General features: G+C 42.9%; 1 protein-coding gene across 8 annotated transcripts in view; it reads right to left on the bottom strand.

Annotated features, from left to right (window-relative positions):
- Positions 1-27,252, bottom strand: part of acacb (acetyl-CoA carboxylase beta) — a 32,010-nt gene that overhangs the window by 3,823 nt on the left and 935 nt on the right. For 3 of the 8 annotated variants that reach the window (XM_080739526.1, XM_080739525.1, XM_080739524.1), the window contains exons 2-50: positions 25,659-26,181; positions 21,678-21,810; positions 21,412-21,550; positions 21,142-21,251; positions 20,866-20,947; positions 20,683-20,781; positions 20,229-20,338; positions 19,973-20,083; positions 19,632-19,841; positions 18,763-18,933; positions 18,023-18,184; positions 17,741-17,904; positions 16,941-17,091; positions 16,724-16,827; positions 16,546-16,627; positions 16,300-16,445; positions 15,601-15,751; positions 13,964-14,098; positions 13,191-13,337; positions 12,910-13,098; positions 12,692-12,792; positions 12,497-12,585; positions 12,113-12,237; positions 11,903-12,016; positions 10,448-10,561; positions 10,263-10,352; positions 10,039-10,157; positions 9,402-9,425; positions 8,625-8,768; positions 7,569-7,665; positions 7,160-7,267; positions 6,931-6,987; positions 6,017-6,058; positions 5,645-5,860; positions 5,149-5,304; positions 4,649-4,852; positions 4,088-4,243; positions 3,883-4,005; positions 3,491-3,760; positions 3,174-3,271; positions 2,952-3,072; positions 2,727-2,837; positions 2,487-2,630; positions 2,273-2,393; positions 2,091-2,187; positions 1,773-1,869; positions 1,521-1,656; positions 1,136-1,313; positions 881-993 (exon numbers count right to left, since the gene is read on the bottom strand). In XM_080739526.1, the coding sequence (XP_080595652.1) occupies positions 881-993; positions 1,136-1,313; positions 1,521-1,656; positions 1,773-1,869; positions 2,091-2,187; positions 2,273-2,393; positions 2,487-2,630; positions 2,727-2,837; positions 2,952-3,072; positions 3,174-3,271; positions 3,491-3,760; positions 3,883-4,005; positions 4,088-4,243; positions 4,649-4,852; positions 5,149-5,304; positions 5,645-5,860; positions 6,017-6,058; positions 6,931-6,987; positions 7,160-7,267; positions 7,569-7,665; positions 8,625-8,768; positions 9,402-9,425; positions 10,039-10,157; positions 10,263-10,352; positions 10,448-10,561; positions 11,903-12,016; positions 12,113-12,237; positions 12,497-12,585; positions 12,692-12,792; positions 12,910-13,098; positions 13,191-13,337; positions 13,964-14,098; positions 15,601-15,751; positions 16,300-16,445; positions 16,546-16,627; positions 16,724-16,827; positions 16,941-17,091; positions 17,741-17,904; positions 18,023-18,184; positions 18,763-18,933; positions 19,632-19,841; positions 19,973-20,083; positions 20,229-20,338; positions 20,683-20,781; positions 20,866-20,947; positions 21,142-21,251; positions 21,412-21,550; positions 21,678-21,810; positions 25,659-26,158 (6,661 nt within the window). In that variant the 5' untranslated portion in view covers positions 26,159-26,181. Of the gene's footprint in view, positions 1-880; positions 994-1,135; positions 1,314-1,520; positions 1,657-1,772; positions 1,870-2,090; positions 2,188-2,272; positions 2,394-2,486; positions 2,631-2,726; positions 2,838-2,951; positions 3,073-3,173; positions 3,272-3,490; positions 3,761-3,882; positions 4,006-4,087; positions 4,244-4,648; positions 4,853-5,148; positions 5,305-5,644; positions 5,861-6,016; positions 6,059-6,930; positions 6,988-7,159; positions 7,268-7,568; positions 7,666-8,624; positions 8,769-9,285; positions 10,158-10,262; positions 10,353-10,447; positions 10,562-11,902; positions 12,017-12,112; positions 12,238-12,496; positions 12,586-12,691; positions 12,793-12,909; positions 13,099-13,190; positions 13,338-13,963; positions 14,099-15,600; positions 15,752-16,299; positions 16,446-16,545; positions 16,628-16,723; positions 16,828-16,940; positions 17,092-17,740; positions 17,905-18,022; positions 18,185-18,762; positions 18,934-19,631; positions 19,842-19,972; positions 20,084-20,228; positions 20,339-20,682; positions 20,782-20,865; positions 20,948-21,141; positions 21,252-21,411; positions 21,551-21,677; positions 21,811-22,399; positions 22,482-24,495; positions 24,637-25,024; positions 25,284-25,658; positions 26,182-27,252 lie in introns of those variants that run through there. The other 5 variants (XM_080739529.1, XM_080739528.1, XM_080739530.1 and 2 more) reach the window with 5 other exon arrangements.

The raw sequence follows: 27,252 nt of genomic DNA on the forward strand, positions 1-27,252 counted from the left end.
CTGCGTCTTAAAATAAATATTGGCACTTTGGCTACAGTGTGTGCAGCCGCCTCTTTGTCTTTTAAAGACTATAATGGGATCAACTTAGACAAAAATAAAAATGTACAGACCTGGTTGGTCATTTAAGTTGAACAAAATGTGCAGGTGACGAGATATTGATTACATCAGGGATCTCCATACATGGGCATAAAAGGGACGGAATTAATTTTCAACATCATTGTGATGTCAGAACAGGTCAGCTACTGTATATGCGTCTACTGAGCTGGGATGATATTGATGACATCAGGGATCTCCATACAGTATATGGGCATAAAAGGGACAATGAGGGAATTCATTTGCAAATGGTAAATGGTGCATTTATATAGCGCTTTTTATCCAAAGCGCTTTACAATGTGCATTACATTCACCCATTCACACACACATTCATACACCGGTGGCGGTGGAAACCATGCAAGGCACCAACCAGCTCACCGGAGGCAACTTGGGGTTCAGTGTCTTGCCCAAGGACACTTCGACATGTAGACAGGAGAAGCTGGGATTTGAACCGCTGACCCATGGAGCATTGGCCAACCCACTCTACCTCCTGAGCTACAGCCGCGAAACATCATTGTGATGTCAGAACAGGTCAGCTATATCCTTCTACTGAGCCCAGATGAGAACAGGTTATCTATAATGTGATGTCATTGTGATGCATGTCATTGTGATGTCAGAAGTGTGACAGACTCAAAAGAGTGACAGACAGGATCTGATCTGGAGGCTTTCATATTAAATAGAGACCTACGGTCGCAATTATGAACGCATGTTGCAATTATGAACCTGATATTGATGATAATCAAGTGTGGGAAAATTAAGACGCAAAGAAAAACAGATAAAGCTTTACCTAGTTGTTCAGCCAGACGGGCATATTCTGAATCCAGCCTTCTCATAGACTTCAGCTGGTCCTTCCTCCTGAACTTGATCTCCACAGTGCCCTCGGCCTCCAGCACTCCACCTCTGGATAGAACACAGCGGGAGCAGGTACAGAGACACAAAGAAAGAAGTAGGTTATTTACCAGTTCCAGTTCCTCCATGTTGGAACTGGTTCCAGTATTACAAAGCCTAGATAAGATTGGGGTTAAGTGGCTGTGTTCTGCACCTGCTCTCCCTGTCAGCATAGAGCTCCATGCACAGAGGATTGATGGTTGGGTCGATCACCACCCAGGAGCCTCCTCTCAACTCTGCATACGGTGGGATGTACACAAGCACAGGCTGGCGGAACTCACGAAGGCCATCAACAATATAGGCCCCAAATTTCAGCACTTGGTCATACATGTCTGAAAAAGACACAGGACAAAAGTGTTATTCTAATATGATATATACAGTGATTAAAAAATGCATTTTTGTATTTCTCCAGTAACTTATACGTATGATGCGTTAAAGTATTGGTTACAAAAATGACATGAAAGGTATTTAACTGAAGAAGAAAAAAGTGCTGATGCAAAATATTTTCTTGAGCAACAAAATTTGGCTTTATTCTGTACCCTTCATCCCTCCTGAGAAACCCCTCCAGTTGGCAAACACCATGAGAGGCAGATGCTCGCGGTTGAAGTCACAAATGGCCTGGGCTGTTTTGAAAGCCGAGTCTGGGAACCACACCTGGCCAGCCTGCTGCAGGAGCTGAGACAAGACACACAAAACATGTGTGCTGTTATACCCTCATGGAATTACAGACTGCTGCATGACATTTATAGTTAGCCTTTATAAAACGTGACATAGGAGTGGAATTTACTCACTTTAGCCTCCGAGTCTAAGTTGGCTGGATCTGCTGGGACAGTGAGCTCCACAGTGCGTGTTTCCACAGCAATAACACCAAGGGGAATTCCTCCTAATCTGTATTTATAAATACAAAGTAAAAGTGGTGGGATTAATTCATTAACCACTGTTGCACAGTGAAAATTGCCCTTCCACAGGCATTGCATCAAACTTGTAGATCTGCTATTTTAGCCATTCTTTTTTTGTAATAATGACATGCAAAATAGGGACGCAAGGGTGAAAGTGTTAAATAAATTAGATAGGTAACGCTTGGCATATCTGTGTATACATGAACTTACCGAGCTCTGCCCACAACTACAGTCTGAGCCCAAGAGTCCATGATCTCCATGAAGGAGCCATGGTCAAAGAATCCACTCTGCCAGGCTCCTTTCACAGCTAAAGACACACATTGAGAAGATTTAGGGCAATGTAATAATAGATTATTGGCAGCATGTAGCCAAAGTTAAGCCAAAGCACTCACTGGGGTGTGGCCTTCCAGCCAGCATCCAGCGAGGGTCATACGGAGCTTTCGTGGGGGTGAATTCTATCTCCCTGTCTACTGGATCCTTAGATGTTATAACTGGAACAGGGGACTGATTGTTCTGTAAGGATAAGAACAACATTGACTGTATGAGATACAGTCATGCTTGGTACAGTAGTATATAGAACCGGACTCGTCATAAATGAACTTCCACCTTTGGCATATAGGAGAGCCACTTGAGAATGTTGAAGACGCCTTCAAAGTCATCTGGCACAGTGATGTGACTGACTCCATTATTGTGCATGATCTGCACTCCTCCCAGCTGGTTGTTGGATGTATAGACCTCCCGTCCAAGAACCTGCACAGAAACAAGGAAAATGTATCATCAAGGCCAATCGACAACTGTCATGTTTTTTTTTTCATGTGACAGCGAGGAGCATTCAGCTTCACAAACCTTGTTGAGGGCTCCTGCTCCAGTCAGGATTATATGAGAGTTCTCCACCTGGATGACCCTCTGCCCCAGACGGACTAGATAGGCTCCAATCCCAATGGCACGGCATGTCACCTGAAAGGGAATTAAATTACTCAGTACCACACACTGGGAGGAAACTACATAACGGTAGCTGGTTAGGGGTGGATGAACAGGAGGAGCTGGGAGAAGCAGGGGATGACTTCTCACCATGCTGATGGTGACGATCTCCTCATAGGCCTGCGATGTCTCCCCAGCGATCATGCCAGAGCCTCGCAAGTTCTCCACACCAAGCCCATCGTCCTTCCCGATGATGTCAGTGATGATGTACCTGAAGCGTGTACATGCCACATACAAAACCAATTATTCATGATTTGACAGGAACAAGAGCACAAAGCCTTGCAACAATCGACAGTGGAGGGTTTATTTTACCTGGACTCTCCGCCCTCCTCCACGTGGTGACAGTGAACCGCATTAGTAGAGCTGATACGGGTGTAGTCCTGTGGTGTCAGGTACAGGTACTTGAAACCCTACAGATGAAAGGGGATAACATTAAAGAACATGCGTTAGTGTCCATCATCTGAGACCAATTAACAACCACTCATTATTTTAAATGGGGCCTCAGGTGAGGAGGCCCAATCTGCATTATTACTACGACTACCGTCAAATGACTAGTCTAGCACACATATTAATGCGAACATGAGCAGAAAGCCTCCTTCCCCCTTTGTTTTGTTTTGTGATGTCATCACCTTGTAGGGGTCATTAGGGTCGATCCAGGCCACCTGGAACATGAGTCTGAGTTCTTCAGCCAGGCCGATGCGTGCTCCGCTGTTGGCAGCGATGTAGATGCGGGGGATCCCCTCAGACCGAGCCAGCTCAGACGCCTTGAGGTAAAGCTCGTCTTCCTGAGGCCCAAACGAGCCGATCATGTGAGTGATGTCGTTGCAGATCACGATGATGTCCCGCCCCTCCGGGTACTCTGGGGTCTTCATCTTCATCTTGAAGGCAACCATTCCCACCTGGTGAAAAGCGATAATAGACATGCATAAAAGCTGTGGCTCCAACACATGGGGTTGCGTCAGATTAAATATTCAACAGTCATTTAATCCCAAGTGAGCCGATATTAAGATTAACATCTCACATCGTTGTCCCCAGGGAGGCGGTTCATCTGCACCAACCGACCTTGAGAGTCCAAAACCAGCTCAGTGCACATCAGCACATCTTTAGGGTATTTGTCCCCTGGTCCCCACAGCTTGAATAGCGCCTGCAGAACAGCAATTAAAACACGGCTCAAAAACAGCAAATGTCTAAATAAACGTATGTCTAATTCACAGAGCTTTCAATACCTGTCTGAACATCTCGGGGAAATCGTAGACGTAAGTAGTGCCTAGACTCTGGGCCTGGAAGCGCTTGGACTGCAGCAGGTCTTTGGTCACATATGGGGTGTTGATAATCATGCCATGCAGGAGACCCTGCCTTTCTCCATACGACTGGAACATGATCTGAACAGAGAGGGAGACGAGTTTCCCTTCAGTAAATGTCATGTTTATATGAAAACTAGATTGCACCCATTTCTCAAATATATCAAAAAATCGAATTAATGTGGTAATGGCATAGCTTCAAAGCGTCCGATCATAGCCCCATTGACTTCCATTAAAACATTTCTAAGTATATAGTTCAGAATTGTGGCCTACTGGTAATGTGCACTGAAAACCTGCAGTTAAGCGGTTTGTGAGATTAGCTGCAAAAACACAAACAGGCACATTGCCTGACCCTTTTATAAATGACTCTTGCAAAGCTATGTTGTGAAAACAAAGGGAGAGAATAAATATCCTGTTAACTGAACTGTACCACTGCTGCTAGTATGTCACTGTATGTAGTAGGTGAACTTGGTCAATGGCTTGTACCTGTCCACAACTGGGGTCTGTGTCTTCCTTATACAGGCTGATGTCCAAATAATAGCCAGATTCATTGGTGAGGAACAGACGAACGGGTATGGCATTCCCCGTGGGTGTCAGACGGATATTGATCTTCAGTTCAGCCTGCAGGACCCGAAGCTTCCACAGGCGGCTGCCATAACGCATCACCATGGAGCGCACAGACTCCTCTATCTGAAGGCCAGAAGGAGAGAGGATGTGGATGGACAAAAACTATGTTGGCCTGAAGCAGCAATACATTTTTGAAGAAAAGTGATACACTTTAAAGCTAATTTATATTTAGTTGTGTGCCGGTGTTCCACACAGAAAATAGCAGATCTACAAGCTTATCTATGTTCACTGTGCATTGCGTTATGAGCATATACAGTATATGGTGTGCTATTTTCAGTGTGCAATACTCACACACAACTAAATATAACTCGGTCATTAAGTAAGCTTGGTCCTACTGTTATTGTGTTTAGCACATTGACCTTGGAAGGGTCCATAATGACAGTAGGGACAAAGTTGAGGAAGATGTGGTTGCAGTCTGTGCGGAAAGTGGTGTTACTGCGGGCAACTTCCAGTTCATCCATGGCCTCCAGCAGAAGACGTTCTCCCTCATTTTGCAGGTACTCAAAGGAGGCTTCCTGGTTGTGAAATACAGAGGTTTTTAACAAAAGATACATATAAAGCAACCTTCCAAAGTTCAATGAAAAACAAACTAGAGTCTAAAAGGCCCACTAGTGACCTCTAGAGGCCGTGCTGCTTCTTGTGCCCAAATGGACTGAAGTGGTTTGAACTGACTGACCAACATGCTATTGTTGGTGCCCCGCACTATCGACAACACACACACACACACACACACACACACACACACACACACACACACACACACACACACACACACACACACACACACACACACACACACACACACACACACACACAGTTTTTAACTATGGTGGTCATATCACAAGGCCCTCATACCTTTGTTATGAGGTCTGAGTGACGAATGATCGCTCGGATGAAGAAGCGGTAGTCTGTAACCTCAGCGCCTACCGCTACGCGAGCAGCACCGAGATACAGGTGCATCTTGTGGTTGGCACAGGGAACAGCGGCCAGGTCAAAGTTCCTCATGCGGTTCAGCTCCAGCTGAAAGGCCAAGGCTGGTTCAAGGTTTCTATAGATACGGTCCTCCTGGAACTGAGTTAATGTACAGGCAGAGTCATAGGTTATAATCACGAGCCACTTCTGAACAAACATGTACCCATGCTCTATTTATTATATATAGTATTTCTGCAATTTTTACTAAATTATAATTCTACCATCATCGCTATACTCTTGTTAATGTTATCTCACCCCATCTCTGGCTCTGAAGGTGAAGAACTTGGGAAATTCTCTCTGTTGTAATCATAGTAAATACAGGGTTAGTACAAATCAACTATAAATATGCAATAGCAAAGGTATATGGTGAAAAAGAGCCATGGCATAACACATTAATATCAGTTTGTGCCTGCCCATACGTAAGGTATTATTATTTATTAGAAACAAGCACATTTAGGCCTATCAATTGGCGAGGGAGGACTGGAGTATTATTATTTTTGGCATGAGCATTATAATTAATTTAGCCCTGCTCAAACAGCCAGTATATGAGCAGCAGGAACACTTAAGGATGAAAATTGGATCAGTGTTGTAGCAGAATGTTTTGTCTCCAGATCTCCAGTGCACCAGTAAACACTTGTGATAAGCCCTCTTTCTCTCTTCTTTATCATGCAGTTAGATCCAGGGCTGTGCCACACAGACTTAAGGCTTCTACAGACCAAGCTGTCTTGTCCTGACATCTCCTGACTACATCAGAAGATCAGATCAAGTGAAGCCAGGTGACGTCTTATGTTTAAAAGTTGCTCCAAACACACTGCACAGACTACATCCAACAATCAGTGGATGGCACAGCCTGCGTGAGAGGAAATACATCTCCTACCATTATGTGCAAATACCTCAATGAATAACGTTATAACATGTTATACCTTGCGCAAAAAAGCGACTGACTCTGTAATGAATGTAGCCGGCAGAATTTTGCCTAATATGTTCTAATATAATGTACTAGTATAATCAAAGTGTACCAACCCTACTCAAATATGACAGCTGTGTGGAGTGGACCTCAGCTCGGGGTCCATGCAATGTGTAATCAGCACATTCCACAATGTGTATTACAATGTGTACTGTATCATTTTATAGTTCAATATGAAAAGAACTAATCAATAAATCCTTACCTTCTGTGCAAACAAAAATGTGATCCTCCTGATGCCATACTCAAAGAGGATTGATTTCTGTAAGAGGAAGTGCATTTTGATATCAATCATCACAATTCAATTTACTTAGCTGATCTATGAGCCAACAACTCATCACAAAGCAAAATGTGAGCTTGTAGGCCAGCTAGTTTCAGCGTGCGACATCGCCATACTACAAAGTTATAAATCAAGCTCAAGATCATATACCGACCTTAGACTGAGCATAGGCGGTCAGTGCTGTGACCAGAGCATCATCATCCTCTGTGTCTGTTGACTTTAGGGACACATTAATGATGTGGATCGGGTTTTCCCTAGTGTTCTGAAGAAGACATAAGATCGTTATGTGACAAAGTAGAACAGTTTTGTTTTGTTTATTTATAAGCATATTGTAATATAAAATTGAAACAATACATAAAACAAGTTTATGTGCAAGGAAAGGAAGAAGCCAACAGGCTTATTTGGAATCCTTTCCTTAATGGAAGAGATCATTAAATAGCATACATTAAAAGTTAAATAAGAAACAATTGAACAGATCAAACTAAGTAGTGTTATTGCTAGACTAGACCCCTTGTGCTTAAAAACCTTGTGCTTAGACCCCTTGTGCTTAAAAAACCCCTCACCTTTAAGTTTTCCTCCTCATACAGGCCAGAGCTGGCATCTGAAAACAGTGGACTGTCCAGATCATCTGCAAAGCTTGAGAGTATCTCATCAAAGTTCCTGTAAAACACAAGAATACATCAACAACTAGAAGTAGTGCTCTTCCGAGCACAGGGTTACGCCAGGTGAGGAATGTTGGTTGTGGGCATGCATTGTTTGGTATCGAGTGATCATCGAGGTGTGTAAAATAATGTCAACCTTAGCCAACCACGACCAAGAAAGATCGGATGAAAAAATCAGATCACAAAAATATCATGTGTACCGATTTGTGTGATATTTAGATAAAATGTGAAGGACTAATATAAAAAATGTCGACCTCCTGGTGGCGCTATAAAAGGCAGATATATAGGGAGTGTCCATATAAAGTTTTACACAGATTTTATGCCGTTATAGGTCAAGGCGCGTCAGCCTGTTATAGCGTCACCATGAGGCTGATTTGAAAATGTCCAAGTGGCATTTCTTCCTCAGCCTATGGGGAATGTACGTGCACAGTTTCACCGCAATCGGACTCTGCACAGGGGTTAAAGCCAAAAAAAACGTTGTCATTCACGCAGTGGCAATCGCTACACCTCCCCCTTATTTATTTATTCGTGGATCTGCACTGATCTCAGAAATAACCCCTATGGAATCCTCAAGACTGAAATCAGTCCCCAGGACTCAGAACTTACCCCTGCTCTGCATTCATGATTTGCAACATTATGTTCAAAATGGGCCACCCCTGCACACTTTAGATGTCAATTTTAGCCAATCAGGATATGAAAAATCTAACAGATCTGTGATTGATCACATGACTATAGAGATCATTGTACCAATGTACCAATTTGTGTGAAATTTGGATAAAAGCAGATGGATAAATATCCACAAATGTGTTTTACATAAGTCCTGGTGTTGCTATAAAAAGGCAGAAGTGAAAAATGCAGGGCAAAGGTTTTTCCTTGACCTCTAGGGAGTTCTCATACAACTTTTTGTTCGTGATTTGAGGCTTTTTATCCAAACGGAGCACTCTTGCAAATGTTTACCTTTTGAAGTCCTCAAAGCAGTTGAAGGCCACCATGGCGCCCATGCGCTGGCACGGTGGAGACAGGTGAGCTCCCTCCAGGAACAGATCACTGCCCTGACGCCTCATTTCAAACTGACCCGAGTTACTTAGTGGGACAGCAACCCTGGCATGGGGGAACAGGCCACATGAGTCAGCGATAGGAGGTTCCCAACAGCAAATAATAACTGCAGGCAGGACAGGTGTGCTTCAGCGCGGAAGTTGCGGAACACGCTACAGCCATCAGAGAGCAGTGAAAGCATTCTACACTATGTCTGCTTGACCTATTTGCAAAGCAACTTGACCAATCTCGTATCCAGCTAACATAATAGGAATAGGTATATTTCATCTCTTTTTTTAATTGAATTTCATATGACAAATAACTGTTGTTACAGATTATAAGCAATTGTTGTATTATGTTTGATTGAGTTTGATGGGCAAATTATGAATCCAAATTTGAAAATACAGGTTCCCCAAATTGACATAAATCAGCACGATAGCAGGTTTTAAGAGGAACATACCATGAATAAGACATACCCCTCTCAAAAGCTACCCATCAACGTAATTTAAAAAAATATATATATATTTATAAATACATTTTTAAAAGACAAATTAGTAAGAACTTGTTAGAGGAGTCCTTTAGCAAATGTTTATGGTTTCATAGGAAGGGAGGAAGAGGCAACACTGTGCATTCAACATGCATTGCTGCGAGGCATACACAGACAGGTCAGGAGGTTTGGCTGGCTGGGAGGAGCTGTACCTGTTCAGAGTAGGGCTGCTCCCTCTGAAATAAGATGATTGACAGGTGAATATTAACAACCTTGGCCTCAACCTCTATGCATTAGAATGCTTTGCACATTCAGGTTAATGTCTAATTGGGTAAAATCAAAAAACATTATGCATTCAAAGTTAGCTCTCAGCAGTTACGGCCCTGATTAAAAGGCTGCTCTATGCCTGTGCTACAGTATGTCTAATGATTACAGTATACAGTATGTGTTATGAAGGATCAGGTTACAGTCATTAAATAGAGGTGAGGGTTGAGGGGAAAACTCTTAGTTAAAGTCAAACCCAGGCTTTAAAAATGGCATACAGTAATATAAAACCTGTATTATGATTTGGTTCAGTGGATCATTGGAAGCACATGGCTTTGCTCTAAATAAAGAGATGATATAATGTCTCTGATGCAGCTGAAGAGATCAAGTGTTTTATCACTCAGTTTTTTCTCAATTTGAATCCATTTGCTGAAATTGCCCATGGCCTTTCTTTGACTGAAATAGGAATCACAAAGCAATAGTGAATAACAGTGAATAATAGTAAAATAAGTTAACAAACAAACCAAAAGCCTTCGAATTTAAATGGTGTATTGTGTAGATACTGTGTTTTCGTTTTGTAGGCACCTGTTGGGGTGGGATGATGGCAACATAAACTGGAAGTCTACAGCACATGTCCCATCCCGCAACTGGTGATGCTGGAGGCTGTTTAACTCATAGGCAATGTACCCTCTGCGCACGTATACCTGCAGAGAGGACAGATAGATATTAATCAATAGATACTCTGAACAAACAAGCAAGGAGGTTGCAGTAGAAGCAGGGCTGAAGCCTTTATTAGTGGCAATGCTTACCTCCAAGGCAGCCATGCACACAACCCGATTAGCATGGTAGAAGAAATTGGGAAGAACATCAAAAATGGAAGTCTCAGAGAGGATGAGTTTCTGTAAGAAATTAAAACCACCATCGTTTCATTGATCCTCAACCATCTAAAATGTATACAAAATAAACATATACAGTAAACCCTCCACAAACCAACCTTCAGGTTCTCTGGGCAAAACTGGTGTCCGTACATGTCAATCGCAGACAAGAAGATTGACTCCACTTGATTGTGTCTTAACTCATAGGATGGCAAATGAGAGGCAATCAACACCTGTGGAACACAAACATTAAGAGTCATATTAAAAGTTTATTTGAATAACTTCAATTAATGGAATCTGATCAAACATGCTCTGGAAAATGGTCAGCGGTAATGTTAGTTTGTCAACTATACCGCAAGTAAATAGGGCTCAACATGCCAAACCCCTGGTACTGATTCCCTAATCGGGAGATAAGCGTTGCATACATAACCTTTAAAAGGCAATCGTAGCCAATCAGGAGGGAATATGGGAAATGGGACAAATCCATGTTGATGACATAACCTTAGAGTTACTGTGTACCACTTTGCGTGATTGCGACCGTCAGATCGCAGTTACTATCAAAACCTCCAAAGGCTGTCTGTCTGTCAGTCTGTTTGTCACACGTCACGTCACACTTTTGCCCTATTCATATCTCCGCCACCGTTGCCCCTATGCCAAACTTTGTACACACACTCCTTGGCTGCCAAACCACAACCTCCACCCACCCCACCACTCATTTCTCACATGGCCCTCTTCTAGCGCCACCATGAGGCCGATTCTTGCTAAACAAATTTTTGGAGCGGTGAAAGCGCTCCCAATAGACAGGTATGTCCGTGGGTATGTGGGTGGCTGGGTGGCTGGGTGGCTGGCTGGCTGGCCGTGTCCGTAGCCTGGCAATACCTTGAGTGGCCACACACAACACACTAGTTAAAGGAGGGGCGCTGTTTTGTGCAGGCCAGGCACACTCACCACTCACTCACAGGCACAGTTTACAGTTTACAGTTTAGGCATTTAGCAGACGCTTTTAATCCAAAGCGACTCACACACACACACACACAGGGTATAGCTGCTCAGATTCACCGCTCCACTTCGAACCGAGGTTTGATTTTTGTACACTGCTCATACAGATTTTGCCCTAAAATCACACAAAGCGGTACATCTCTAAAGTCATGTCATTAACATGGATCTGTCCCATTCCCCATATTCCGTCCTGATTAGCTACCATTGCCTTCTAAAGTTTGTGTATGCAACCTGACGGTTGCTTATCTCTCGATCAGGGAGTCTTACTGGTTTTAGGCCAAAATCTGTAGGAGCAGTTAATGTGTTTTGTAAAAATTGGCCTGATGGTGGTGCTAGAAGAGGGCCATGTGAGAAATCAGGGGTGGAGGTTGTGATTTGCCAGCCAAGGAGTGTGTGTGCAAAGTTTGGCATGGATAGGAGCAACGGTGGAGGAGAAAAGTGTGACGTGACGTGACAGACAGACAGAGGGACTGACGGACAGTCGGTGGAGCTTTTCATAGTAACTTGCGACCTGACGGAATATAGGGACAGCATTCAAATATCTGACTGAGACCAAATCATGCTCATGGCCTTACCTGTCTTGCCCGCAAGGCTACCTTGGAGTTCTCCACCTTGCTGAGCTGTGTGAGTTCATTTAGTATGGCCATCAACTCGTCTGCTAGGGTAGGATCTCTTCCACAAAGTCGGTCCTAAATATGTACAAGACAATGAAGACACTATACAAATACAAGTTATTCAACTATGTATGTGAGCACTCTGAGCATGGATGTTGACTTAACACTTACTATAAGCATTGTGACCAGGATGTTCTTCTTGGAGACCTGAGCGTGAGAGAAAATGCAGTCGAGCACATGTGCCATGTCAGGTTTGTACTGCTCTCTCAGGTTGATGACACACTTGTCGTAGTGAGCTGTTTGAGTGGAAGGAAAAAACACCAAAACAATCTTCAGATTTTAATTCAAAATGCTCAAAAATAAATATGTTGCCATATACTGTATATAGCAACATCTAATGTTACCTCTGGATTGAAAGGTATAACAACGTTCCAGGTCTGGTATAACAACGTTCCAGGTCTAAATGGGTTATAACACTGGACATTGGATGCACAGTAAGTATTACTGATATTTTAATTTAATTCAATTGGAGTTCAAACGGTATTAAATATTAACCTTGCTGAAACTGCGTTTCCACTTGTAAGTAGCGCTTTAGCAAGTCCATCACCACAGACTTCATATAGCCTCGGATTCCACTGCGGTACCTGGGACAAAGCCATTAGACACATCCCTTTAATTGATGCAATAAATCTTGCCATCAGCGTTTCAGTCTAAAAAGAAAGCAATGAATGTACTTAACCAAAAACTAACCTCTGCACCAGCTGTACAATGCTCTGAGTATTCATAAAGAACACCTCTCGGTCAGCTTTCCTCTGCAGGGTGGCTGCATGGCTGTCCAAAATATTGGCAATCTGAAGCAAAGCATTGTGAGATTGAGAGGGAAATCAACATCGTGGTAGCATCTTTGGGCATGGGGTCATAGTATGTACTCTACCAAAGACGGTATTTCTTCTATATGGAACCCTCACCCTTTGGCTGGGGAACTGGCAGAGGACAGAGGTGATGTTGCTAGCATACTGTGCCATGACCTTACGGATAGCCTTCTCCACAGCTGGGGGGATGCGACCTGCCACACTGGTCATGATCTCCTGGAGTTCCAACAGTGGGAGGGAAGGGTCCCTTAGCGTTGTCATCAGGGTATTCACCCACTGCTTCAGCTGCACAAAAAAACATACAGACCATAACTTTCTTGTGACAAAGAAAACAGACCACAGCAGAAAGAGGCCTCCTGTACTGTATGATGATGTACCTTGTTACTAAAGTAGGGCTCAGCAAGGCAGTAACCATCCATGACTTTAACCAAGTTCTCTAGCACGCCATGGAACACCTGGTGAAGCTTCTTCCCCATGATGGGCAGTTCTGGCTGGGGTGGCAGTATAGCATTATTAAGCTCCACCTATGACAGCAGAACACAGGAAAAGAGAAGAAAATTCAGCTTAAGTATTGTATAGTAATGCCATGGATAACGTATGATATTAAACTAGCCGGTGGATTTATCTAGCAATTAATGTTGTTTTTAATATTAGGCAAACCAACCAAACACAGGCTTTTAACCTGTCAAAATGGCTTGTATAATTGACAAACACCACACCAGTTTTTAACGGGTGACTATGAATCCCTGTTAAAATTTACAATTTAGGCATTTAGCAGATGCTTTTAATCCAAAGTGACTTACAATAAGCAGGTAATACATCAATATAATAAGCAAGATATTATGTCAGTACATCAACAACAATACAACAAATGCATATGAATATCAATCTAGAAAAACAATAACATAGGTAGACCACACACCGTAATCAGTAAAAAAGCTTTCTAAACCTAGAAATGCTATCTCGCTTCATGTGTGGTCATCGAGGGAAGGGGAGTGTTACAGTAGTGCTCTGGGTTTAGGTGGAGTCTGAAGAGGTGAGTCTTCAGTTCACGGCGGAACCTAGGGAGTGAGTCTGTAGTTCTAAATGCGACAGGGAGTTTATTTATTTCGTGCACACACTACAGCTGGTGGTGTGGGGGTAAACTTGCCAGATGGATACTGCTAGGATCATCCAGTTCCATACTGGCCACCACACAGCCAGGCTCCAGCACCGCCCCGGGTCTCTTTACAAAGTGGATACAACCAGGGTCCTGCACCGTTAGAGTCATCACCATCTTCATCACCTAAATCAACAGAACAATCAAGTCAATTAAAGCAGTGGTTATCAACCTGTGGGTCGGGACCCCCAAATTATTTTGGGGAGGTCACCAGATGATTAACTTAATGTGCAACATTGTTTTCTCACTCAACAGTAAACAAACCAACATAAAGTGTAAGTGTATTGAGGGTACTAGAAGCTGGGCCGCCCTTCGGGCGGCCCAGCGTCTAGTCGGCGACCTGGCCAACTCGGAACAATGTAAATAGGGAATGAATGCCCCGCCCTTTAATGCAAACCCCATTATACCTGTTTTCATAGGACCCGTTTTGACCATCTGTCTGCCTGTGTCCATTTATGCCCATATATGGAGATATCTGTATCTGTCTGTCTGTCTGTCGGCGTCCATTTTATGTCCATATATGGAGATCACTGCAGTTATAGTTCTGGGTCCATTTTATGCCCATATATGGAGATATCTGTCTATCTGCGTCCATTTTATGCCCATATATGGAGTATCTGTCTGTGCCTCCAACTGTGTTGCAGACACAGTGCCGGTTCCCCCTTTAATGCAAACCTCATTATACCTGTTGTCATAGGACCCGTTTTGAACATCTGTTTGCCTGTGTCCATTTATGCCCATATATGGAGATATCTGTATCTGTCTGTCTGCGTCCATTTTATGCCCATATATGGAGATCTTTGACCATCTGTTTGCCTCTGTCCATTTATGTCCATATATGGAGATATCTGTATCTGTCTGTCTGCAATCCATTTTATGCCCATATATGGGGGCATTCATTTTATGCCCATATATGGAGAACGCGCGTGCCCGTGGGACGAACGGTTCTCGAGATACGCGGATTACTTACATACATACATACACACTCACAGAGATTTTTTGTTGACTCATGTGGCGTATGTGATGTCAGAGCCTTTTATGAAGTGATGTCACAATGAGTCAGAGCTTACGCCGATTTCCTCCGGAACAGCCTGATGTCAACAATCAGCTCCGCATAAGGAGATTCCGAACGTTTTGCGCCGTTTCGGAAAAAACGCGCGTCGGGTCGGGTCGAGGCCGGGCACTGCACTCCGCGCCGCGGCGGAGAACGTGCGTGCCGAATCTGAAGCCGGTGGGACGAACGGTTCTCGAGATACGCGGATTACATACACGCAGACAGACACGCAGAGACTTCTCGCATTTATAGATAGATACGCACATTTCCAAAGTGACAATTTAAGAACTTTTTAATACCTCTAAAATGACAAACATTGGCCAAATTGTCAAATGTTAGAGGCAGAAATTGTGAAAATTGCCGATCTACATGCTCACAATGCCAGCATGTAGATCTGCTATTTTCACAATATATTACCGTGTTATACAAAATGTATTGCCTCAACTCTTAGTGCTCGTCAGGGTCATGATTATTTTGGGGGTCGCGGCCTGACAAGGTTGAGAACCAGTGAATTAAAGCACATGCACACTGAAACATGGCTGAAGATTTCTTTACCAAATCATTTATCATTCACCTCAATCTCTGCGTAGGCGTATCCCGCTGAGACGTGGCCTCCGTCCTCAACCATATACTGCAGCAGTTTACCAGCAGAGGGTGACCTCAGCTTCGTGGGATCCTTCTCCTTCTCAAACACACACGTCTTGTTGCCGACAGTGATACGGTAGCTGCAGGATCAGAATGGATCAGTGGGATCACACTATGTCATGTCAATTTGTGTTTTCAGATAGTTAACCACTTGAATCATCAATACTTGATAATTTTGACCTTTCACTCTGTACTTAGTCTGCTCTTTTTCCCCTCTTCACCAAACCTCTTTGCCGAAAATAGCCAATCTACAAGCTCACAACGCCTCACAGCGTGAGACGTTTTGAGCTTGTAGATTTGCTATTTTTGGCTAAAGTTACAGAAAGAGCAAATACACTTCCCGGCACCGGCGTCTGCCGCGGAATTGCCACGACAGGCAAAGAACAGGACCGGCAGTTCGAACGCACACACCGGCAGGTAGGACCGGCAGCCGCCGCACGGACCGGCACCTTCCGCGGCACCTACCCGCCGGTGCTGGGAATTGTATTCGTTGTCCCTCTAAAGTTCTCCCAATATGGACGCTAGGGTTCAAATGGTTAATATAAAAAAGGAGAGAAAAAAAAAGGAGCCCCCCTGTTGAAGACCCTTCCACCATGTTTTCACAAGTCCAGATTCTAGTAGACCTCACCTGTCCACTTCTTCCTTCATGTAGGTGGTGTGGCTGCTGCCGTCATAAGAGAGCAGAAGGCCTCCGTCACTCAGCCTGTGGACATCGATCTCTATGTCTGCACCATTCATGATGAGGACGTAGGTTGTCGGGGATTGACGAGCAACCTAACAGGACCACGGGCACAGTCGAGAGGTTATCGCTTAGAAAATAAAGTAACAGCAGAGTTGAACAGAGCAGAGTGGATGAGTTGGAAGTCTCAGGTACCTTGAGGCAGTATTTGACCCCCTCATATATCAGGTCCACATTCACAGAGTTAAGTAGACTCTCCGCAGGCAGCACCTGGCCTCTGCAGAGGTACAAAATCAGATACAGCTTTTTAGAAAATATCTACTGTAACAATTGAGGCTCATAAAGCATGAAGGGGAGACGACGTGTTCCTGACCTTTCCAGTGAGTGCAGGAAGTCAGACATGCTCTTTCTAAAAGTGGCATCAGCGACGTGCAATGCCCCGCAGACGATGCCCAGCATGGTATCTGGCCTCTCAGCCTACCGAAAAAAGCAGTTGGCTCATGACATCACATAAAACTAAGAAACTAATAAAACATTTAACTTAAATGAAAAACGTACGGCATGGAGCTTTTGTCTTTTCAGTAACTTACCTGCACTTTCTCTGCAATGAGATGATCGAGCCAACCAGTGTCAATGTCGTTGTTTCTAAAGCTCTCCGTCTCCAGCAACTTTATGAGGTATTCTACTGTGGTCCTGAAGTCTCCTCTGATGGACAGCTCCTTCATGGCAACAACCATGTTTCTGAAAAATCACAAAAACCATTTGTAGTTCTCATACTTATGTGTGGATGTCATGACATTGAGGCAAAGAAAATGATTAACCACTCAAAGCAAGAGCCAGAATTACATCATCGGCTAGTTAGATTTTGGGGTCCGAAGCCATTGCGAAGAGCCCAAGACCTAGACCACCCATTACACACATTACTGATGTTTGTGCAAAATCTTGAAATCAATATGAAAAACTTAGATTTGATTAACATTTAACTTTAATTATACAACAAACAAACAAACAAACAAATAAACAAACACATTTTAGCACAAATCCTCTAAAATAGCTGATCTAAAAGTAGATCTATTATTTTAGCAAAATGTTTAATGGTAAAAGAATTGGGACACGCTGGCTGCATAATTGCTGACATCATCAAATAATGTCAAATAATGGCTGATATATTGGTCTGGCTCTATAATATGGAGTTTTATCTTGTCATTGGCTAAATATTGAGGTGGTGTTCTTTAGTTTTATTACGTTATATATAGCCAGTTGTTATCTATAGGTATTGCCTAACTGCATTATGTCCCATTTGCTCAAAAATAGACATCACATGAAACACCCACAATAGACACAACTAATCTACATATTGTTGCAGCAACAGAACAATAAAGAGACTCACGAAATGGCTTCCTCACGGTTCTCCCCCCAAGAGAAGCAATGTCCAAACTGGGAGTCTGCAAACTCATGTAGGCCACCTGTGGCCCCAACACTGAAGTAACCCCAAACATTTTTACTGCTCCGAAAGTTCAGCTCCTGGACAGTGCCTGAACTGGGCTTGAACCCCTGTAAGTGACAACCACAACAACAGATAACTGATCAGTGGTCTGAGCTATTTAAAAAAGATATAATAATTAATAACCTCGTATCAGCAGGTATCGGATGGTAAAACTGTGTGTCCTACCTCATCAGGATTCTCGCTGGTGATGCGAGCAGCTATGACATGCCCTCTTGGACATGGTGTGCATTCTGGAGCTTGAAAGTTTATGGTGCCGTCGCCCCATGGGGCCTCACCATAAAGCAAGCGTATGTCCTTAATCCTGTAGAGGGGAATGCCCATCGCAATCTAGCAGAGATGAAACAGTGAATTAAAATGAGGCAGGTGTAGCGCTTCGCCTCACAGCTAGAAGGTCCTGGGTTTGATTCCTGTCGGGTGAAGCTGTAGGCGCTGGGGGGCGCGTTCCTCCCTCCGCGTCATCAGCGCCCACACCCTAGGTGGGATTGGCGATAGGGCCTTTCTGTGTGGAGTTTGCATGTTCTCCCCGTGACTCCTAGGGGCTAGGGTAGATGCCCTCACAAAAACATACAGTAGTCCTGGTTTCTATACTCCCTCCCGCTAGCCAGCCAGGTGCTCCCCAATTCCCCTGGCACGGCAGGGGGAGAGTGGAAACCAGGACTACAGGTTAAGTAGTTGGCACTGGGTGAGAAAATGGGATGCAAAAAACGTGGGATAAAAATATAATAATAAATAAATAAATGAGGCAGGTGTGCAGCTCTACAGTATGTGCACGGTCAGTTGCATGAGAGTGATTCATAGCACCATGACATATATTTCCATTCCTATGGTGTCAATGACACCATAGGAATGGCAATATATGTCAATAATGACACCGTGTAATTATCGTGCCCAGTAGGAGAAGTTACCTGTAACTGGGCAGCAGGCAAGTTTACATCTGCGATCATCTCTGTACAGGGATGTTCAACCTGCAGCCGTGGGTTCAACTCCAGGAAGTGGAAGCTTCCATCTTCTGAGAAGAGGTACTCTACGGTTCCTGCACTCACATAGCCCACCATCTTTGCCAGTCGAACTGCATACTAGAACATAGAGGGGCAACAAACTTGTAAAAATATGAAGATGATCTTAGAACAAGGGTCTTCAACAGGGGGTCGGGGACCCCTAGGGGGTCCTCAGAGTTATTAAAGGGGGGTCCTCCAAATCTTTGTGTGATAGAAACTTATCTCCTTTTTTATATTAACCACTTGAAACCTAGTGTCCATATTCTGAGAACTTTAGCCAAAAAACGCCTCGCGCTGCACTGCAAGGCGTTGTGAGCTTGTAGATCGGCTATTTTTGGCAAAGAAGTTTTGGTGTAGAGGGGAAAAAGAGCAGACAGAGTACAGAGTGAAATGTCAAGTTATGTATTGACGTTTCAAGTGGTTAAACACATATCTGAAAACACAAATTGACATGAATCCAAAATACATTGATGATTTTGCTATGAGAAGGAATCTAACCCTAACCCTGCTTCATCTCTCTCTCTCAACTAAGGGGCCCATTGTATGTTTATTGAGGTTGTGTTTATTGAGGTTGCACATAATATCTATAAGGCTAGGGCTCCACCAAAAAGACGGCGTCGTGCCGGCGTCGAAAAATGAACCGGGGCGAATTTGAGCGTCCGACGTTGACGTTGGCAGTGGAGCACCCTTCATTAATTAAAACGGGAGCGTTCACAGCGTTGACGGTGACGCAACGTTCAGCGCACCCGGTGGAGCCGGGGGGAAAAGTAGCTCACCCGTTCCATCTGCTCAAAGGTTGAGGAAGCTGCTATGGTGGCGGGAGCCTCTTCAATGATCTTCTGGTGCCGTCTCTGGATAGAGCAGTCTCGTCCAAACAGGGAGACAGCGTTTCCATACTGGTCAGCCAAGATCTGGACCTCCAGGTGGCGGGCATGCTGGGCCAGCTGCATGATGAAGATGGGCGAGCCAGGCACCTCAGCCTGAACCTGCAGCCAAAATGTATGCCGGAAGGAGAGAAACGCAATAGATTCAGGTCCATTATCACAAAAATACAAACAAATACAAATACTTAATTGAGATGCAGCATTAAGATGCAAGGTGAAATCTTTAGACAAACCTGTCTAAAGAAGTTGGGAAAATCATCGGCACACTCCACCTTCCGAATACCCTTCCCACCTCCACCCTCAGAGGCCTTGATCACAACCGGATAACCAATTCTTTCAGCTCCCTTCAAGGAAAAAGCACATGAGAGATGCAAACTTATATCTACAAAAAGACAGACGATGTATCCCATAAATAATATAGGAAATATGGATTATAGGAACGGCTAGAGCCAGGATTATCTTTATGGTGATCATGCTTATAATCCTTACCGCCAAACCCTCATCTACGTCACGCACACAGCCTTGAGCGTAGACCTCTGGAGGAACACTGATTACATTGCCTTGTCTTTGGTCTTCCTCTGCCCAGTCCAACCTCAGACCTGGAGCACAAACAAATGTAAGGTGAGAAGATGAAAATGCTGACATATACAGTATATTACCACAAAACCTTATTTTGGACATCTACAACACTGATATGAACCGTGTCATTTCAGAACATAACACACAGCAAGTTTACATACATCATTGGTGCAATCCGTGTAATGCCCAATTCATGCTCCTTCATACAACAGAGAAAATAGCAAATCTGAAAGCAATGCGTTGCATCCGCGGCATGTTGTGAGCTTGTAGATTGTCTATTTTTGGCACGCAAGTCCATTGTATAACGAAGTATGGCTTTGAGCAGAATTACACAACTAAGGTATTGTGCAGAATGGTGGGTCACCTGATCCGGTCCACGGCAATGTGGGAATGTCAGCACTCTGGGCCACGATGGAGGAAGCCACCTTATCACCCAGAGCCCACATGGCCTTACTGGATGGCCCTGAAAATATAGTAACAAATGTATAAACAAACCAAATTAACAAATACAATAATTAATATAGTGACATTTGAGAGTGGAACATACCAATGAATGATATGTCCGCCTTGTTCAACAACTCGGGCAGTTTGGGATTTTCCGAGGCATGACCCCATCCAGCCCAGACGGCCTGTCAGAAGCGATAAACAGTTATTGACAGGTAAACAGGGTCAAGTAAAGCAGGTTTACACTAACATAGTACCATCTTATACTGAACATTAGGGTGGACCGGTTATTTGACAATGGGTGAAGTTGTCTGGGAAGTTATCCTTATAAGTACAAGTTATGCTTAACGGGAGTAGAAACATGATGAAGAGTCCCTACCTGTACTGGGATTCTCTTGGCAATGTCCACTATTAGTTCTACATTGGCATAGTTGTTATTGTTGGCCCCCCCTGGAACAGGCACATAATGGTCCGCCATTTTGATGTATTCTATAGGGCAAAAAAGAGACGTAAACAGCATTTGTTATGCTAGATACTGCAGAGGTCAATGGTTAGCATAAATAAATAGAGCTGAGCTGACTCAACCACCCTCCCTCCCTCTCACCCATGACCCACATACAAATAATGATATAAAAATGATTTAAGTGACCTGCATTGGCTTTCAAGTCTTCAGGGGTGACCATGACCACAAAACGTATGGTCCTCTCATTGCGAAACATTTCATAGGACCAGCGACGAATGGAACGCATACATTTGACTGCTGCTATACCATTGTTAGCAATTAGTACCTATAACAGAGAAAAAATAAAGCATTGGAATTGGCTGAGAAAGACAAGGTTCATGTAGAGTATCATGTATTACTGTAATGCTCTTGCTACCCAACAGTATCTACAGTATGACATCGAAGTCTCTCACTTTGTCAATGACACGGTTGCCTCCAAAGCGGGTAACAAACTCGGCAGGTGAAGCCACAGTGAAGTCCCTCTGGAGATCCATTTTTCTATGTTCTCGTCCTTTCTTCACCAGATGCAGGCCAGACATGCTAGGCCTAGAGTAGGAAATTAAAAGACTGTTCACCAGGTCATCGTCATCATTAACCTTTAATTCACTTCGGGGGAAGAAAAAAATAACTCAGGAATGGTTTTGAGTTATAGAAGTTTAAAAAGGAACAAAGATTCAATAATAAATCAAATGCACAGGATATCATTATATAAAAACAAATAAATAAAATGGAAAGAATTAAGGCAAGATTGTAAACTAACAAAGATGTGTTATAAGAATGTTATGGCATGCGAAAAATAAAAATCAGTAAATAAACATTTCATAATGATTAAAGTCAGATTTTAAATAACATTCTTATCAAAATGTACAAGCTCTGAGATCAGGCTTTTGAACTGCTTAACAGCAACAGAGTTTACATTTAAGGTGCTCTTTAGTTTGTTCCAACTGAAGGGAATTATTCCAATTTCAGTTCTAATAAGAGGAACGTGGAAAATAAGCCTATTTTGTGAGAAAGCACCAAGACAGCTGTGTTCTGGATTGAGCACTTGAAAAAAAAAGGATACTATATAGAACACACAGTGAAGATATATTCTAGTCAGCACACAGGCTGTAGCCTACATTAGACTAAAACTAACCTTCACGTCGTCATACAGTACGTTGAATATCTGCCTCCATAATGTCAGATCCAAGAATGCGTAAATGGTAGCAGAATCTGAGTGCATGATACGTCTAGCCAACATCTAGGGCTAGGCTAATAAACAGCTGTAGACCTTTAGCAATACTTTGGCACACAGGAACAGCTAAACTACCACAAGGAAAAAACAGTAATAGAAATCAGTAGAGAAAGTCAAAGTTCAGTTTAGTCTGTACAGGGGATGATCCTAATTGGGGCTCCCAGTTCATGTCTTGCCTTATCTTCAGATTCTGCACAAACCTAGCTACTACTGTAATCTGACATAGACAGACACTGTTACCCACAGAGATTAGGCAATTCCTGGCACTCTTGGTTATGGCATCACACGTATAGAATATTCAACCAAAGGTTCATGTAAAAACAACAGGTACTGAACGATTGTGGCTAAAAGTATAATCCAGATTATTTTGCTTAATATTGTAATCATGATTATTAATCAAATTCTTTGGTAATGAATTATGATTTTAGTGGAAAGACATTTTAAAATTGTCTTAATCTTTTTTTATTGATTGTGCAGCTTGCTGTTGTTGGTTAACCCCAATCATAAATAAGGCAACATAACAGGATAACACAAGGCTGGCCAGCAAGCTGCACACAGTCAGCTATCTATAACCTCATAAAAGAATCACATCATTTTAGGTGCCAAAATGGGCTTGGATAGATTATTATATTCAGCAAGGAATAACTGTTGTGTGTATTGAAAATAATATGATGTCTGCAATCCAGAAATTAAAAAAGACGAGAATAGAGTAAGACACGCATAACTAGGCCTGGACTATACAGCTTTCCAATAAATAATGCAGGGTCTGCAGGTAAAAGATTGTATCATTTAATCTAAGTAACGTGTGAGTGTCTTGTCTCTTTCACCCAAACTATGAAAGAGAACAAAACTGTCCTTACTTCGCACCTCTACTAAGGTGCTTGAAACCATTCACAAACACAAGCAGTACCACAGTCTTCATACCCTGGCTGATACCAACAACAAGTCTCTCTGACCTACTACTACTACTACTACTGATATCGGCCCATACCTATTCCTTTCAAAGTTGCACCCAGAACAGACGACCAGTCACTGTATAGAAATTCAAACTTGTGTTGTGACAGTATATTGTGGGTATACTGGATAAGCAATATTATAATTTGAACTTTAGACAATATTCTTATGGTATAGCTCGTTCAATGAGTCAAGATTGAAAAAAAAAACAAAAGAAAAAAACGTTTTTTACGTATTGCACTGTTGGGCCCCGAGCAGTCTAGATGAGGGACTGTTTATGTGTCTGTCTTGTCTGTGAGTCTGAGGCTAATCTCACAAAACACTAGACTGATCAGCAAATCTTCTGTAATGCTAGTAGGCCAATTAAGTAAATATATTAGTAATATATTTAATTAGAAATGTTTCACATATGTTTTACACCTTTTTAACTATTTAACATTAAAAAAAAAAAAAGTTGTACTGTAAGTCAATAGCCGTGGAATCAGGCTGAAATCTTGCCATATAGATATGTATGACATCATATAATACTAACGTAATAGCTCATAGACGTCCAGTTATAAGACCCTTGTTTTGTTTTATAACCCCCTGTGACTTTTGCTTGGTTTCCTTAACTGTATGATTTAAAAAATCACAAGCATCTTTTATCAGAAAATGAAAACAAGTACTTTAGATACTTAATTAATGATAAAACATTTAATATCATCAGATAAAACAAACAGAACAAAGTCATTGCTGGAAAGAGACCGCTTCATCCTATGACTTTGTGTATGACTTTTTTGGGGGTGGGGTGGGTATTTCCTCAAACCCACACATGCCCAGGCGACTGAGGCGAGCCCTGCACAGTTACGTAACTACAGTATAGCCAAATTATCACCATGCATACATTGTTACTACATATCGTTCTCCTTACCAAATACCAACAAACAAAAACAGAAAAACAAACTGAGCTCATATGCACAGTTGCAGAGCTCGGACCGTTCTGTGTAGCAAACTTTGGAGCAAGAGTTTCGAATAACAAAGAAAGATCTTATCACAGTACTAACCTCTTGAGATACTGAAACCAGTTGAGAACTGCATTGCCATCTCCTTCCATGACAGATTTTCATGCACACATTAGAAATGCAGTTTGCTAAAGACAAAATCTAGAACCAAAACAAACACACTTCCATGAGTTCCTTCTTCTCACGCGGCCCCTCCCCTCTCCCCTCCCCTGTACAAGCAAAATATCCTGCTCAAACAGATCCACATGGAATAGAACTGCATACACACTTACACTGGCTGTAAAAGGCTATCGCATAGGCTATGAACACAAACTAGCATGACCGCTGATAAAACATCAGCTGTTCTACCTCACCAGTTGAGAAAATAATCAGACTAAAGTTTCACATAAAAAAGCCAACCCCTTCATCTGCAAGATAAGATTATGAGCAACAAACTGGTTTCATTTTACATATTGGAGCAAGCTGTATGCATTAGCACAAGCAGTCTGATCCTGAGGTTCTTAATAAAAAGGTGCACTCTCCTAAAACACAGCCATGCAGATAAGGATAGGCCATAAATAAATACTCTTACCTTTCCGTACTGGTAATACGGACATGTCAAGTCAGCAAAAACAATGTGAAGTTCGTCACTTAGCAATGCATAGCTAGCCCACTACCTGAACATTCATCCTGTAGCCCTATCATTACTCTGGCTACAGAAATTAGGTGCAATTATGACAATCTGAAGAGAGGTTTGATTGCATATCATGGAACAGTGTTGTGTCCTGGATCATGGACGGTGAACACAGTTTTCAAAGTCAAAGGCAGTCACTTGTTCCAATAATAGTGCAGGGCTGTGAGGCATGCGACAATAACACAGGTCAGGTGATCACAGGCAGCTTATTGAGACAGGGCATTTGGGAGCACTATGACAACGTGGCGGCTGCATGTCCCGATTACATCCGACAATGGACTGCTGAGCAACAACACACTCTACTGTCCCAGTAAAGCAAGCACATCTCACTCACACCAAGTGACCACATGTCTCTAATTCAGATATTCATTTCCTCACTTGCCACAGTTGACTGACCACTACAATTTGGTTTAAGAAACACAGGATATTACATTACAACAGATATCTATTAATGGATAGTGCAAAGTTCCACTCTGATCTAAGTCATGAAGTTCACTTAAAAAATAAGAAGCTTCTGTATGTGAAACCTTACCTTATGCCTGAGGGGGCTGTTGTGGATGAGGACTGCAGTGGGACAATAGAGATGGTGGTCGGTCGCTGAGTTGCACCAGTTGGAGGTTTGATGACCACAGTCTCCTCATCCGAAGAATTGTCTTCTGACGCACCGAGAATGAACTTGAGGGGCTGCCTTTTCCTGGGGCCTGCACTGGCCTTGGGCATGGTGACTTCAGATGGGGTCTGGGAGGTGTCAGGTGATGTTGACTGCTGTTCTGGCATCACCTCAAAAGCGGCGTGTGAAGGCTGAGTGTCCGGTGTTGAGGTACTTCTGGCTCGAGGACAGTTCTCCTCACTGTCATTTGAGGTAGATGTGGGATGTTCTTTTGGAGAAGGGCTGGGTGCCTCCGCATGGGTAGCTGGGGGACCACAGCCAGGAGATTCCTCTCCTTTTCCTGGCATTGTGGTGGTCTTACTTGTCTTTCTCAGTAGCCCCAATAGCAGCAGGCTTAATCCCAAAACTACTACCAGGAGCATTCGCAGACATCCTCCTCTGAAGACTGCAATGAGAACAAAGTCAAGGTTTTATGAGTCAGCGAGATAAGCGATAACATGAACTTGTTCTGGTTTGAACCCCCACATGAATGAAAGATACATCTTGATCTTTCATTCGGGTGGGAGTTTAACACAGTTCATGGTATCGCTTATCTCTCTGAAGATAAAAAAACAAGTTAAGAAATTCTTGGATTAGAGCAATACTTTTAGCTTACTGCGGCCTGTTCTATACTGGGTACATAGGAATTGGGAGACATTTCCCTGGATCAGTGACAAGGTCAGACTAATCATACCTAAGACCTGTGCATAAGCACATGTCTTAACAGTCCTATTAATTGGACATACAAAAAATAGCGGAAATAGTTGCTCTACTACAAGCTCAGGTTGAAAGTTGTTAATGCACGGGTACATCCCCTTTGTACACCCATCCCATACCCAGATATAGCCCTGTTTGGAAATATAAAGTTTATATTATGAGCAAGGAGAGTAGCATGACTTTCAAGAAAGGTGACCCAAATAAATAAATACAATTCTGACATTATAAACATAGGCAAATGGGAAACCTATGCAGTAGATGAAGTGCCTCCAGGACAGGCTATATACTCCTGTAAACAGCCTGTCTCTCTGTCTCTGGCAGCTGACAAGAGAACTGCCATATGGGGTAAAGGTCGCTGGTGAGGGGGGTAGTGTGTGGGGGTGAGAAAGACGGGGCACAAGCATCCTCCACACTAAAACGCTACAGCATTTGAAGCAGCATTAAGACGACATAAATAATACATTGGGGAAAAAAGTATTGCAAAATGTGTTCTACCAGGCACAAGAACACAAACACACACTCACTACAACTACTAGAAGGAAACATGATATGTGTGTTATTACAAAATGCATTAATAAGCATGACCTTGGTAATTCTACAGCACTTATTTGAAGGGGCAGCTCTTCAAAATGTGAGAGGCAAACTACACTGCCATGCAATCATGTATGAAAACAAATGGGCCTACTTAAAAGTGACTTCCCATAATGTATGCTGTGAAATATTACTTTTATTATTAATTATTATTTTGTATCCACACAAA

The sequence above is a fragment of the Nannobrachium achirus genome (genome assembly GCF_963921795.1).
Source record: "Nannobrachium achirus genome assembly, chromosome: 12".
Lineage (NCBI taxonomy): Eukaryota > Metazoa > Chordata > Actinopteri > Myctophiformes > Myctophidae > Nannobrachium > Nannobrachium achirus.